General features: G+C 49.1%; 4 protein-coding genes across 4 annotated transcripts; 3 read left to right on the forward strand and 1 right to left on the reverse strand.

Moving 5' to 3' along the window:
* Positions 1 to 2,016: 2,016 nt before the first annotated feature.
* Positions 2,017 to 3,609, reverse strand: FOBCDRAFT_215877 (snoRNA-binding rRNA-processing protein UTP6). The gene is made up of 2 exons (XM_031174408.3): positions 3,426 to 3,609; positions 2,017 to 3,368 (listed from the first exon to the last, which is right to left on the reverse strand). Exons 1-2 carry the CDS (start codon positions 3,513 to 3,515, stop codon positions 2,271 to 2,273), a joined length of 1,188 nt encoding a protein of 395 aa, XP_031051193.2. The 5' UTR covers positions 3,516 to 3,609; the 3' UTR covers positions 2,017 to 2,270.
* Positions 3,610 to 3,845: 236 nt separating this feature from the next.
* FOBCDRAFT_215882 (Frag1/DRAM/Sfk1 family-domain-containing protein) lies at positions 3,846 to 7,544 on the forward strand. The gene is made up of 8 exons (XM_031174409.3): positions 3,846 to 4,093; positions 4,167 to 4,334; positions 4,390 to 4,722; positions 4,777 to 4,903; positions 4,998 to 5,039; positions 5,091 to 5,175; positions 5,225 to 5,270; positions 5,325 to 7,544. Exons 1-8 carry the CDS (start codon positions 4,003 to 4,005, stop codon positions 7,313 to 7,315), a joined length of 2,883 nt encoding a protein of 960 aa, XP_031051194.2. The 5' UTR covers positions 3,846 to 4,002; the 3' UTR covers positions 7,316 to 7,544.
* A 1,429-nt stretch (positions 7,545 to 8,973) lies between these two features.
* Positions 8,974 to 10,945, forward strand: FOBCDRAFT_17836 (cytochrome P450). Its single transcript, XM_031174412.3, has 4 exons — positions 8,974 to 9,085; positions 9,141 to 9,746; positions 9,801 to 10,033; positions 10,083 to 10,945. Exons 1-4 carry the CDS (start codon positions 9,020 to 9,022, stop codon positions 10,771 to 10,773), a joined length of 1,596 nt encoding a protein of 531 aa, XP_031051197.2. The 5' UTR covers positions 8,974 to 9,019; the 3' UTR covers positions 10,774 to 10,945.
* Positions 10,946 to 11,386: 441 nt separating this feature from the next.
* Positions 11,387 to 14,034, forward strand: FOBCDRAFT_215888 (uncharacterized protein). Its single transcript, XM_031174413.3, has 4 exons — positions 11,387 to 11,699; positions 11,765 to 11,860; positions 11,914 to 12,107; positions 12,169 to 14,034. The coding sequence occupies exons 1-4, from the start codon at positions 11,654 to 11,656 to the stop codon at positions 13,723 to 13,725; spliced, it is 1,893 nt and encodes a 630-aa protein (XP_031051198.2). The 5' UTR covers positions 11,387 to 11,653; the 3' UTR covers positions 13,726 to 14,034.
* Positions 14,035 to 14,207: the final 173 nt, after the last annotated feature.

Here is a 14,207-nt window from a genome sequence, read left to right on the forward strand (position 1 = left end):
ATTGTCAATCTGTATCTTAATTCATTTGTTCTCAGATTCTTATTCACACACTTATCTGGTCAAGCCGTGGTTCCTGAGTGGCGCATGTCTGCCGTTCATCTTCAAGATGGGACCAAGGATTGAGTCTGACCAGCGAAACCACGAGAAGTTGACTGATGAGGTTTCATCTAGAAAAAGATATATCGATACGGGTCATGGGCTAGGCTCTGAGGGAATACATGCTACTTCGTTTCCCTTCGTTGTTTCTCCAGGTCTCCTATTGTTTTCCAACCTCTGATCCTCTCATTTCTCACTCACGATCCGACCACCCACTCACACCTAGGGTCGCTTGCGCACTGTACTGTACGGTACGATTCCAGATCACCCACGCGCTGTTTTGAGGTGGGCGACTGACTTGGCAGGGCCTGCTTGTGCCACGGCCCTAATAACAGTAATCAGTTTCGATCAACGATTGTTACTCTGGCAGAATCTTTCAATTATGCTTTTGTGGGTGGTTCTTTGGTTTGTTGAACTCTGCTGGTGATGACTGAACACGTCCATATAGGCTCATGGATCCTCCACCTCAGACTGTAACAAAGATTGGAGGATGAACTGACTTTGCCTCACCAAGTATGAATTGCAAAGAAGCGGTCTCGCTATCATAGAAAAAGGCTTAATCTTCCCCTCTTTTCCCCTCCCAATCCCTCCTGAAATCGGTTTCTCAAGTCCCCTCATTTCCTAGCCGTGAACTGCGCCTTATCCAGTCGCCCTACATGCCATGTGCTTCTCGGTTGCTCTTCTTCCCCTGTCGTGAACTCCCCACATTGATGGAGAACGGGGTCGGTGGCGAATAGTTTGTCGTGCTGCAGGTTACAGGAAGTCAATTCTGCCTCGGATTACTCACATTATCTCTCGTGAAAGGTGTCTTTTGCTGGCTGGTCAGCAAAGTCATTCGTGGGTGGAAGTGGACGTGAGGGTAGGCAATCCATGGACAGGGCTGGGCCAACCATCTGTGATGGTTGCAGATCTGTCTCGCCCCAAAAGGCAAAAGACCTTCTCCTACCCAACATGATCGACATGTAATTGCCGTTCATTAGCCTTTGAGCCATTGACGCCCTGAGACTTTGGGGGAAAAAACGCATCACGTATAATTGATAAATAAGACAGGCCCAATCCCAGCAGGTCCTGAGGATTGAACGTAAAACTCGCCAAAAAAGAGAAACGATCATTACTCTGGGTCACCTCCGAACAAGCATCACATCAGCCCTGGATCTTGGGACCGTGTCACGGCTGGACGGTCAGGAGGTACTAGGCAGCGTACAGAAGCCTGCATATAAAACGGCCCAGATGCCGTTCTGGCTTCCCCATGCATATACAAGTTACATGATGCATGATGCCATCAATAGACGGCTCCAGTCGCTTGCGGGACCAACAATCGCGTGGCATGGAGCCCTCTTCAGGAAACGACATCTGTTGGTGGATGCGATGCTTCCCGCATATCAATTTTGACTCTGAGATTGCATCGACTGAACGCACTGTTCTTGTTGCTACCGAAGTGATTCCCGATAAAAGCTGCTCAGTCTCATTTAGCTTGCCACCTCTTTGACTTGCTCATTTCAGCTCTTCGTTTCCCTACAGTTGCTATGTAGCCCCACAACGGCTTCCTCCTTGACGGGATGATCCCAAAACGCTGGGTCACCCTAATATCGGGCCGGGGCCTTGCAACCACCACAAAGCGATCCCCAGTCTCTCCTGGCCTCTGGATATTAGAGACTTCGGACCTTAGCCTAGGTAGGTAGGGTAAGAAAATGATGTGGTTGAACAGCCTGCTAATTTCATCATTGTTTATTCTACATACCTAGTAATACCATCTACATAATTGTCACTTAGGGCTTTAAGTTCTTAGAAGTTCAGCTCTCCCTACCTTAGCCTCCCAAGACGGAGGATCTCAAATATCGATTATGCAATCTACATTTTATAACCCAGGACTGTGTTTATTAAAAATAAAAATAAAAGAAGAAGAAGAAGAAAAAGAAGAAGAAAAAAGTGCTTCTTCCAGTAATTATAGCCGCCGTCACGATATCTGTCTCTTTACCTGTTGTCTTTTTCCTCCTGTTTCTGACTATCGGTATGGTATCCACGATTAAGATTTGCCGCCAATGCAACAGGAACAAGGTGCATGTATCATGTTGATTTCTAGCGTAACCACATAGTACAAGTGTAGCACCTTCACTGACCATAGCATTTAAAAGGTAACTGAAGAAATGATAATTAGCTCTATTCATACCCATTTAAATGGACTCCATCTTCTTTTTGGTATGTTCCAAAACTGCCCGAATACCCTCATCCAAAACATCCAGCGCAAGATACCCATCTATCCATGCGACGGTCTTCTTCTGTAATTCCGTGCGATCTGTTGTGGCTTCCAGGTACCGGTTCAAGCGTGACAGTACCTCTCTGAGGTTCTTGGGAAACTCTGCTGTCTGTGGGTTCACGCCCATAATAGGTTGGCGAATGTGGACGTTGCATGTGGCTGGGTGGTTGGGATACTCCTGATCAAGAGCATCCAGAACATGCTGTGATATCCTAGGCTGAGCAGGGACATGTGTGAAAGACACGAAGAGGTCAAAGAATGCCTCTGCAGTGTTGACGCTGAAGAAGGCCTGCTTCTTTGAGATATCGAAGATAGCCATAGGGATAGCGCCATCCATGGCAGGGTTTGATTTCAAATGCTGAGCCGTCTGCTTGTCAATAACCTTGGCCTGGGCGTTGGATGGCTCGGGAAGATCATCGTCGTCCTCATCATCATCACTATCCACAAGTCGCAGCTCGTCGCCATCCTCCTCACGATCAGGCCGGAGAACATCCTGGCCGGGCTTTGCGACCGCCTTGCGCTTATCAACCTTTTCAAGCCATTCCATCTCCGTTCGCGCATATTCAACCCAGAGTTTTTCATTCGTCGTGCAGAAGCGGCAACCTCGCATGAAAAACCCACGCGCGGCAGCCATGTCGCCATTCTTCGCTGACCTTCGACCTGCCATTGCCCACAGCTCAGGGTCTGTAGGCATCATGCGTAGAGCATTGGTCATGGTTTTGCGCCAGCGCTTGGATGCTTTGACGCTGGACGTATATGAAAGATATTCCCTCCACAGCGCACTGCTTCCTGGATGTCGATTGACACCTCGCTCGTAAATCGCAAGCGTACGGCCCTGGCCAGCATGGGCAGACTGGAGGTGTCGGATTTTGAGACGCTTGCAGCGTTTGCTGCGGAGGGACTCAAGGGACTGCTCCCATTGCGCGTACGAAGACCAATCCGATGGCTTATTCCCAGGTGAGAGAACTCTGTGCTCGTAATCGTTGCGCTTTTGGACGATTGTGCGAATCTCATCCTACGAAAATGATGGGTTAGATGACAATGTTCTCTAGCCAAGTTAGAACGCAATTACCTTTGAAAATATTTCTTTCTCCTCCCATTCTCGCAGCTGCGGTACAGCGCGTTCGAGATAGAATCTCGCCTTATCAGCGACGCCAGCCATCTTGCGTTTGTGCGACCAAGAGGTATTAGTGTGGTTCAGAAGGTAGACAGCAAATTTAGGAAGTTTTTTTGCCGACAAGGCTGGCAGATCAATAACTTTTTTAGCGGGGCACTCTTCAGCCTCGTGGTGGTCGCGACGACGGGAGCCAAAATGGAAATCGCCGTCTAACGTTAGGCTGTTTATTTCTCGCTTGGAGTCCCTGGCCTTTGATTCGCTTCAGGAGCGCGCGGGCCAGTGTCAAAAAATAATATCGATTTCCGAGTGTCCCCTGCCCCGGTCCGTCTCCACTTAGCAATTACACTTCCAAGTATTACGTCGCGGTGGAGGTAACGTCAAAGCTCCGAGGTCTGTTTGTCTCGTCCGAGAGTGAATCTCACCACTTGCATGATCATTTTCTCTCGTCGCTCGTTCTGAGATTTTGACTCTTGGTTCCCGGATCGCCCGGATGGGATTTTAGAGAGTTTGTTCAGTCCTTATCTCCTTCGAAATGGCTTCAAAATACAAGGACAAAGATACAGGCGTTGTCCTAAGCTTCAATGGAAGTTTGGTCAGTTGGGCGCATACTGCTGTCGCGTATAGTATGTTGTTGCATCCTCCTCTGTTGTAGATATGCAACTTGAATGACCGAGGCGCTGATTCATGGTGTTCTAGCTGCTTTCTTTAGTGCATTGGTTATTGGTGTTTACCTACACTATCACAAGATCGTACAGAATGAGTTCTACGGTTATCCGCAAGAATGGTTCCCCTCAGTCTCAGCGACGATTGGCGATCGGTACCCCGAGCGATCGTTCTTCATGATTTTCATTGCCATCACATCCGGTATAGCATAATCGATCGAATTGGACCATATCCGCATTGTACTGATAGCTCCCAGGTCCTCGGTTTGCCCTTGTCGGTTTATGGTATCTCCTCACGCGAAAGCCCGGCCAGAAGCTGCCTACGTTCGTTGCTGTTATGGGCCTACTTCGAACTCTAACCTGTGGCGGCTGGACATACATTACATCTACAGACGATCACGATTGGCATGATATTCTCATGATTTCCTACATTGTTGCGACGCTTCCGTGGACGACTGGCTGTATCGCACTCAGCCCCGCCAATTCTCAGGCCATCAAATATCGCAAATACTTGGCATCTGCCTTTTTCGGCACTCTTGTGCCACTGATCTACTTCTTCATTCAGCACAAGGTGCATCGTGTCGCTGGAGGTAGGACAATGGTTCAACGCCATTGAAATTTGGCTCACTAACACTATAAACCAGCTTACACGACTTACGCCTTCTTCGAGTGGTCTTTGATCATCCTTGATGTGGCCTTCGACGCCGTGACGGCTCTCGATTTCAGTACCTTCGCTATTGAGGTTAGAGATATCAAGGGTGCGAGCAAGGGGTACGTTCAATGGCTTCCCAGATAGTCTTTGGCTTCCAGAACAGCCGTTTGCGAAATATACATGTTTGCAGGCCATGGTCTAAGTCTTTTGCAGTGAGAACCTGTCGTCTATCCCATCCGCCGTCCTGGAAAAGGAGTAAGTACAGAATTAGCGTGAGGAGAAGATTGTCATTAACCAAGTCCTTAGAAAGGAAAAGGCAACAGGCGGTGTTTTTGCTGTTCGCTTCAGTTGGCCCGAGGCACTTGATATTGCCGCTGAAGTCTATCATGGAGTAAGCTTTCTGTGTTGGGCGGGAACGACGATTTGCTGACCCATCTTAGTATGTTTTCTGGACTATTCTGACTAGTCTGGGGCTTGTAGTATGGTGTAAGTCAATCTGGATTGTTGATTGAGACCTGTGTGAGCCTAACTCAATATCAGACTTCCCGCTTTGGTACATGGGCATTTCAGGATACGAAGTTTTGGTCATGACAACGATTTCGCCCTTCATTCTGGCTAGCCGTTCAGCTCGGTCTCTTGTGGTGAACAACTTGCGCGCAGTACACCTTCTGTCACTCGCGGGCATCGCAGCCTATCTGGTTGAGGAACCCAGTTATCGCCTGTTTACGGTTGGATTTGGCGTTTTTATGTCGTGCTTGGGGTGGGCCGGTACTCTTTTTGCAGAGTCAGTTCACGAGGGCCGCCTTGAATCCAAGATCATGGGTTGGATGATTGGTCTTATTCTTTCATCTACTGCCAAGTTTGCGTGGTGGACGAATAACCCTATTTGGCCTATTATGCATGCTGCGAATGGCGGGTGGAACAACACTGGTCTTGTGCTGGGTGTTCTAGCCGCCCTCCGCTTCACCAGACGAGCACCCCTCGCTGCCGGTTTGGCTCCGCGGCCTGCCAAGAGTAGCTCGAGTTTCCTTTCGTCACTCGGTCTTGCTGGGTTGTTCTTTGGCCTCCACTCTTTGCTCTCTGATACCAGCACCATGATCCTCTGGGGATGGGAGGGTTATCCCATTCGTGGCCCATACTTCTCTACACACGGCTGGCTCACTGTTCTTGCTATGTCGCTGGGTCTGTTCGGCGGAGTCTGGCAGCCTAGGCTTGCAAGCAGCTGGGGGGTCTATATCATTGGTACCGTTGGTGCTATGTTTTTGACTTTCTTCAGCCATTGGTCCGGTTACTACGGCGCTCTAACGCTTGCTACCTACTTGATGGCATATTCTGTGCCCATTTTGACCCATGCAGCCAAGACAAATCCTGCAACAACTTTTGGCAACGGTTTCCTCATCTACAACTTCTTGGTACTCTTCCACGTTTGGGTTGTGGCATATGCCTTTGTTCCAGGTGGCCAACTCGTCCGTGAGCACACTGACTGGATCATGTACACGATGATGACCTGCATTGGTGCTGGCGTGTATGGCATCAACGCCTCAGGTCATCAACGGCAACCTTCGAAGCGGTCTGTGCCAACCCAGCAAAGGAAGTATTTTGGCGTTGCGACCATCTTGATCAATGTTTTCTTCTTGATCTCGGCCTTCCAGCGGTTCCCTAGTAATAACTATCAGCCTTATCATGCTGATGACCGTATCCTCACTGCAGGTATTTGGACGATCCACTTTTCGTTTGACAACGATATGTGGGCATCAGAGTACCGTATGCGAGATCTCATTAAGGAATTGGAAATTGATGTCATCGGTCTTCTTGAGTCCGACAACCAGCGTATCATCATGGGTAACCGTGATGCTACGCAGTTCCTTGCTGAGGATCTCGGCATGTATGTCGACTACGGTCCTGGTCCCAATAAGCATACATGGGGTGCCGCTCTTCTGTCGAAGTTTCCCATCCTCAACTCGACGCATCACCTTCTACCTAGTCCTGTCGGTGAACTGGCTCCTGCTATCCATGCGACGCTGGATGTCTATGGTCAGCTCGTCGATGTATTTGTCTTCCATTCCGGGCAAGAAGAGGATCCTGAAGACCGACGCCTGCAGTCACTTTATCTCGCTGACCTCATGGGCTCGACCCCTCGGCCGGCATTCTTACTTAGCTATCTGGTCACAAAACCAAAGGAGGGTAACTACAACACTTATGTGAGCGAGAAGTCGGGTATGAAAGATGTAGATCCGTCAGATTGGGACCGATGGTGCGAATACATCCTTTTCAAGAGACTCAAACGTGTGGGATACGCGCGCGTGAGTCGCAGCTCGATTACCGATACGGAACTACAGGTTGCCAAGTTCAAGATCCCTGAGTCCAAAGAGGAGATCGAGAAACTGGATGCCCAGCCAGATAAGGAGCGCAATCGCCGAGTTAAGGAGGAGGAGGTCCCTGAGGGTTGGAGATTCCCCGCAATGTTCCGAGGTGATGGCGTGCGAGAGCACAGATACCATGTGTTCAACGAGCCCAGGTATTTCAACTAGATAGGCTGTACATTACGCTGTTTAAGGGTTTGAGCAATACGACAAAGGTGCACCTCGATGCCGTATATGCCATTCATATTAATGGGAGGAGTTAATGGGATAGGGAAGATATGGATTATGAATGATGTATGGCGGCGACGTTCATGTGCTTAATTCTAGTGCACGCAATATATACTCTTTGTTGTATGTATGTTGGCTGTATGATAGTGATCCGAAGACGCAGCAAAAAATTCCCTGTTGAAAATGCTCATGTCTTGAGGCCGGTGCTCTAGGGTATTCACCATTCATTCAAGGAGCAGGTGATTTATGTGGTGTTATCTATGTATATAAGATGCATTTGTAGGTAACTGTGTACTATGTACCTAACCATGAGTGTATGCACTGCTTGCGGAGTCAACGCGTGGCATTTTAGTTTGACATTGCCTCGATAATGTTTGTTATCCTTCTACACAAACCTCCACAACCCATGTAAAGCTTGTGTTCCTGCGAGATAACAGAGTTACAATGAACCTCAAGTGGCTTGAGGCAGACTTACCACGAAATCGGTCAGCCGCTGACCAACAAGGTCCAAAAAAAGAATTACCCTATCGTATCCATTCCTGAATGTATTTCTGCAAAAGAACTGTTGTCGAGCTTGCATTGTGTATGTACACAGACGAAAACTGCAGATTTCCGTGCCCACCCCGCAAAGAAATATCTCCGTCCCCACTCGGACCGCCGAAACTCCACAACGCCGCGGTCATCGTCGGGCATGTGAGGTTTACAAGCCCCTGTCGCCCGCTGCTGCGCCAGGTATGACCAAGAAAAAAAGAGTATTTGTGTGATTCCGCAGGACGGACCAGAGCCGCTTGCATGGTGAGTGCCGAGTTGGAGCAAAGACCGAGGGGGTCGACAATCATTCGTATTATACACATTATTCATGACGGCATAAAGACCTTGACTTGACGTGGACAACCGATTGGCGGCTGACTGTGCTTTTAAGGGAAAGTTTGAAATGGCAGGTGACCTTTGGAGGTGAGGAGGCTGGACTAGGAACAACGTCTGAGCATTGTTGTGAGCCAGCGATGTATTGCACCACTGTGATAGTTATTTCATGAGTGGGAGATAACGGGATTTATATAGTAGATCTGAACATTAGACGGATAACTACCACTATAAGAAAGATGCCAACATCAAAGAGTAAAATTCCGAGTTCATGCCCCTCGTAACTAGGAGTCATCGAAGCTGGATGCAATCATGGATCGAAATAATAACAATTCCCCAAATGGCAAACTTAAAACCCCACAATCTAAAAAGCTCCCCCACAATCTCTCAATTCTCCGCGATCCAATACTGTTCCGTCATTTCCAATCCGAACTTAGCCGCTTGAAGACTTCATGGCTCACCCCTCCACCTCCAACAAGTTTGTGATTATTGACAAGCTTTGTGTGCCGCCGCCAGCCGACTATGAGCGTCTCGCCTAGACCCAGACCAGGGATGGAAGAAGTCAGCGAAACATGAGAAGTGGGCGGGCATGATGGGCTAGATAGAAAAGAGGGTGGTCATGGGGCTACAGTCGTCGTGTAGGTATGGAGGTGTATCGCTTTGTGCCTTGATAAGACGTATATAACTCCTCCGGGGCTTCCGTCTCTCTTGATCTGTTATCTACCTCTTATTCTCACAGCTTCTTAGAGAGTCACCCTTTCTGTGTGTGAGACAAACAAGATGACGTTCAACTTGACACATCTGCTGGTTTACTTGGGGTTGTTGGTAGGAGGACTAGCTCTCTATGTAAGTCAACACTGCCTACAGCTTCTACGATAATCAGAAACTCATATGTGACCAGGGCTTCGGCATTGTTGTTTACCGAGTCTTCTTTCACCCTCTAGCCAAATACCCAGGCCCATTCCTCGCCAAGATCACAGATGGATACCAGCTCTACCACGCCTGGAAGGGCGACAGGCAGCTCGAGTTCTGGCGCATGCACCAAAAATACGGCCCAGTTGTCCGCTTCGGCCCCAACTCGCTTTGCTTCAACTCCAACAAGGCCCTCAAGGAGATCTACGGCTTCCGCACAAACGTCCGCAAGGCTGAATTCTACAATGCCTTTGTTCACCCTACCGCCAACACGCACAACACGCGCGACAAGGACGTCCATGCCCGCAAGCGCCGTGTCATGTCTCAGGCCTTCTCCGAGAGTGCTATGAAGGAGATGCAGCGATACATCTTGGGTAACGTCCGTACTTTCTGCGAGCAGATTGGTATGCTGGAGGGCTCTGGAGAAGAGACCAAGGGCTGGACCAAGCCCCGGAAGATGAGCGACTGGTGCAATTACCTTGCCATGGATATTCTTGGTGATTTGTGCTTCGGCAAGGCTTTCCATATGCTTGAGAGCCCGACTAACCGCTTTGCCCTGGAGCTTGTTGAAGCTGCTACAACCCGCCACCTTCTCGTAAGTGTACCTGCCATCTTCCAATATGGCAACAGATGAAACTGACTCTCATAGTGTGGAACCATGCCCATCGTGAACAAACTCAACCTGGATAAGATCCTCTTCCCTGGACTCGCTGCTGGTCGTGCTCGCTACATGGGCTACAGCAAGGGCCAACTTGCAGAGCGCACCAAGCTTGGCGAGGAGACAGATCGCCGCGATTTCTTCTATTATCTTCTTAAGGCCCGCGATCCCGAGACTGGCCAGGGCTTCAGTACTCCTGAGCTCTGGTCCGAGTCCAACCTGCTGTAAGTGACGCTAGACGACCTCGAAACACTCCAACTAACAACTGAATAGTATCATTGCTGGATCTGACACCACATCGACCGCGATGGCTGCCACTCTCTTCTACCTTGTCCGATGCCCTCGCGCTCTCGAGCGAGTCACCGAAGAAATCCGAAGCAAGTTCAACGATGTCGAGGAGATCTGCCAAGGCGCTACTCTCGCATCTTGCACCTACCTCCGAGCCTGTATCGATGAAGCCATGCGTCTCTCTCCATCTGTCGGTGGTATTCTTCCCCGTGAGGTTCTCTCCGGCGGTATCACCGTTGAAGGCCGTGCCATTCCCGAGGGCACCGTTATCGGCGTCCCCCATTATACCATCCACCACAACGAGTCCTACTACCCTTCACCATATGAGTACGTTCCTGAGCGATGGCTCGTTGGCGCTCTTAACCCCCTCACTGGCGAGAAAACAACCGAGGATGAGGTTGCTCTGGCTGCCAGTGCATTCTGCCCCTTTAGCATTGGGCCCCGTGGCTGTATCGGCAAGGGTCTCGCCTATGTTGAGATGACAAACACACTTGCCCGCACTATGTATCTTTATGATATGCGCAAGGCTATTGGTATCGTGGATCCTGCTGAGGGCAACCCCAAGAATGAATGGGGTCGACACCGACCAGGCGAGATGCAATTGGTTGATACATTTACGAGTGCTAAGAACGGACCTATGATTGAGTTCCGTAAGGCTGCGCATATCAACGCGTGAGCTCAAAAGTATAAAAGTAGGAGAGAAATATGAGTTCATGAAATGGACGTACAGGACATAAGATACAGACACCTACCTACCTAGTCACGAAGATGTTAATTTTGGATCCAGCAGGAGGAGAACATAAAACTCATGATTGAATGTTCTACGAATGGTTAAATGAAACAAAAATAAAAGCATTAAAATTGAAGCTATATCTTTTGTTATGTTACCGTGATAAATATGATTAGACAGCGGCTTAGTTTGTACCTTGCATAAAGTGACTAACCGTCAAAGGGAGTCTTGAAGTGAAACTTGTGGAGTAAAGACTTTTTTATCCGGGGATTTGCTGTAGAATTTAAATATAGCTTTCACCTTATTATATACCTAGACGGAGTATAAATTCTGCTGTATAAATATCAAGTGACGAAAGTTTTTAGGTAAGTTAGCCAGAGATTAAAGCGGCTTTTTACTATAAGTTGATGTATTTATTTAGGCACCCTTTTTTCCAGTCCAAATGGAAGCTTCCTTGCTCCACGGGGGAGCAAAGCTTCAGTGAGCTTCAGGCTCTAGCCCAAAACGACCCACTAATTCAACACTTATGACAAGCGTTCGCAAAAACCCGATGGGCCCAACGAGGCTGGGGAAAGGCTGAGAGTGCTCTCTATCTTTCTCTAAGCTTTCTCTCTTAGGCAATTTCTTTCCCTCTCTCAACTTCATTTTTCCAAAAAAAGAATTGAAAGAATTCGCCCAAATCCAGCGAACACGACTTACACGTAACTGGGGCATGTCATGAGGCAGTTTGGCACCTGGCTCATTTGACTCCGGGCGCGTGTCCAAGTTTCTACGCTCATAATTTGACTGGACCAAGACGCAACTCCCATTCAATCAGCGTCGAAAGATGACTTTGTGTAAATTCTTTCAGCAGGGCAACTGCAAATTCGGCAGTACGGTTTATTTCTATTCTGTGGGCTGCTTTGTCCTCCTTCTGATCACACTGACTTGTCCATAGATAGTTGCCGATTCGAACATGTAAATCCAAACAATCGAAATCAACCCTCGAACCGCTTCGGAGCTCTTGGAGGAGGGAGCAATCAAAACCCAGCTGGTACGAAACACGATAGGTGTTGATACACGGGACAGGAATTGACGACGTAGCAGACAAATACAACATTACTACCGACACCATCGAAAAGGATTTGACGAACGAGGTTCCGCAATGGATCCTCTCAGCCTATGCGCCAGGGCGAGATGCTCCTGGTCAGCTCTTTGGCGGATACCCGCGCGAACAGAGTTTTGAAGAGCTGCGGCTACATTTCATGATGGGGAAAGCGTCGGGGAACGAACAGCAAGCTGTGAGCGCCCATTCAATTGGTCTCTACGCGACCGTCCAGACTGACCTATATTCGACCTTAGCTTAACGAAGCACAAGAGCTATATGCGCAGGCACAACAACAAATGCAGACCGCTCTCCGCGATGTTAAAGGGGCAATTCAATTTATCGTAGGCGAAGAAAACAACCACCCGAATCGGCACGATATTTGCAAACAGGGAACGCAAGGAGCCCCCTTTGGCGAATTTCTTGTTGGGAAGCGACCCAAATCGACAATCGCTGATACTGGCGCTCAGCCAACCCCGTTCGGGTCCAACAACAACAATCCTTCAAGTCCTTTTGGTGGTGGCGCATCGACCGGTGGAAGCGCCTTTGGGCAGCCATCGACTCTCGGCGCGAAACCAAGCGCGTTTGGTGCACCGTCCTTTGGTCAACCATCGCAGCCAGCACAAGGAGGAGGCTCGGTCTTTGGTCAGCCATCGCAACCTTCAGCGTTCGGACAACCATCACAGTTGGGACAAACCGCCTCGGCATTCGGCAAGCCAGCGCAAACCTCAACCTTTGGCCAGCAGTCACAGCCAGGATCTGCTTTTGGCCAAACTTCAGCTTTAGGCGCAAAGCCCAACCCGTTTGGCACACCAGCCTTTGGACAACCTTCGCAACCAAATGCACAAGGCAGTGTCTTCGGCCAACCGTCACAACCAAATACGCAAGGCAGCGCATTCGGTCAACCGTCACAGCTAAACGTGCAGGGCAGTGCCTTTGGCCAAGCCAGCCAGCTTGGACAGAAACCGAGTCCCTTCGGAGCACCAAGTGGAACGAACAACAGCTCTAGCCCATTCGGTGCCGTCGCAAATAACAATAATGCCCCTGCAGCGAACCCCTTTGGTGCTCCAAGTGGTAGTGCGACAACCAGTCAGCCTGCCAATCCTTTCGGATCCAACAATAATAACCAGAACAATGCCCCGGCGAATCCGTTTGGACAGCCTTCACAGCCTGCTCAGGGAAGCTCGCCATTTGGCCAACCTTCAAATGCTGTCGCACCAGCAACGTCAACCCCATTCGGTGCATCTAACGCGACCTCGAATCAACCTACAAACAGTCCATTTGGCCAGCCTTCACAGACTCAGTCAAATGGCTTTGCATCGCAGAATAACCAACCACCAGCAAGCAATCCATTTGGTCAACCCTCGCAGCAGAAACCAGCGAATCCTTTTGGCCAACCCTCCAACGCTGCACCAGCTGCCGCGAACCCGTTTGCTACAACACAGGCTCAAAAACCCCCAGCAGCAGCAGCAGCCACTTCGACAGGCCCATATCCACCGAACAGCAGTAGACAGCATCCGCCAATTGAGAGCTATAGCTCAAAAGGCATGGATGGACGGCTATTAACGTTCAAGGGCAAATCAGTCATTTACAAGGACGGCAAACCCGGAATCCGAGAATTTGATGGGACATGGCGGCGGATTTGGTTCCCAGATGGTCCTCCTGCATTCTCAGCGGATACAGAATTGCCCCCTGAGATGTATGACGACAAGTCCAAGGCTCAGTGGATGGCCTTCGCACAGACTGGAACCTTTGAGGGTGGCCTGATGCCCGAACTACCGCCTCCGCGAGAATGTACACTATGGGACTTCTAGCCAAGGAGTCAAGTTGAGTCAGTTCACAACTTGTTTTATATATGATGTGGAGATGAAGAGTCGGGGATGAATAGATGGCGTTAGACGATTCAGGAGAATGCATTAATTGGCGTTGTGTATAATCATTGGGGATGCTTGGATGCATAATCTAGACAGTAAAAGAAACAATTTCACGAGATAAGTAAAGTGAAGGATGGTATCAGATTCAGTGCATTTTTATTAGGTTGCTGTGTGGTTTTGATACAGCAGGCCCCACTTCAAGTGATGAAATGACATAAGAGTTTATCGAATGCTAGAGATCTCACAAAGACTGTCCACAACAAATCAACAAAGCTCATTAGTGAAATCATCTCAAGATACTTGCTTGGTGTTTGCCTTGTAGCACTAACTACCAGGGCAGCTCTCGGGTACAGACGCACTAGTCCGGGAGCACTTAAGCGCTTTCATAATCAGAGCCATTGATTGGTTTGAGCGGTAGAATA

This window comes from Fusarium oxysporum, chromosome II (assembly GCF_013085055.1).
Source record: "Fusarium oxysporum Fo47 chromosome II, complete sequence".
Taxonomy (NCBI): Eukaryota; Fungi; Ascomycota; class Sordariomycetes; order Hypocreales; family Nectriaceae; genus Fusarium; species Fusarium oxysporum.

Excerpts from the sequence above, each read along its gene's own strand:
- FOBCDRAFT_215877 (XM_031174408.3), bottom strand. The coding sequence starts at position 3,515 with ATGGCTGGCGTCGCTGATAAGGCGAGATTCTATCTCGAACGCGCTGTA. Across the intron at positions 3,369-3,425 it reads AGAAAGAAATATTTTCAAAG|GATGAGATTCGCACAATCGT; the intron begins GTAATTGCGTTC and ends TCATTTTCGTAG.
- FOBCDRAFT_17836 (XM_031174412.3), top strand. The coding sequence starts at position 9,020 with ATGACGTTCAACTTGACACATCTGCTGGTTTACTTGGGGTTGTTGGTA. Across the intron at positions 9,747-9,800 it reads CTACAACCCGCCACCTTCTC|TGTGGAACCATGCCCATCGT; the intron begins GTAAGTGTACCT and ends TGACTCTCATAG. Across the intron at positions 10,034-10,082 it reads TGGTCCGAGTCCAACCTGCT|TATCATTGCTGGATCTGACA; the intron begins GTAAGTGACGCT and ends ACAACTGAATAG.
- FOBCDRAFT_215888 (XM_031174413.3), top strand. The coding sequence starts at position 11,654 with ATGACTTTGTGTAAATTCTTTCAGCAGGGCAACTGCAAATTCGGCA. Across the intron at positions 11,861-11,913 it reads GAGCAATCAAAACCCAGCTG|ACAAATACAACATTACTACC; the intron begins GTACGAAACACG and ends ACGACGTAGCAG. Across the intron at positions 12,108-12,168 it reads CGGGGAACGAACAGCAAGCT|CTTAACGAAGCACAAGAGCT; the intron begins GTGAGCGCCCAT and ends ATTCGACCTTAG.
- FOBCDRAFT_215882 (XM_031174409.3), top strand. The coding sequence starts at position 4,003 with ATGGCTTCAAAATACAAGGACAAAGATACAGGCGTTGTCCTAAGCTTC. Across the intron at positions 5,176-5,224 it reads CCGCTGAAGTCTATCATGGA|TATGTTTTCTGGACTATTCT; the intron begins GTAAGCTTTCTG and ends GACCCATCTTAG. Across the intron at positions 5,271-5,324 it reads TCTGGGGCTTGTAGTATGGT|ACTTCCCGCTTTGGTACATG; the intron begins GTAAGTCAATCT and ends ACTCAATATCAG.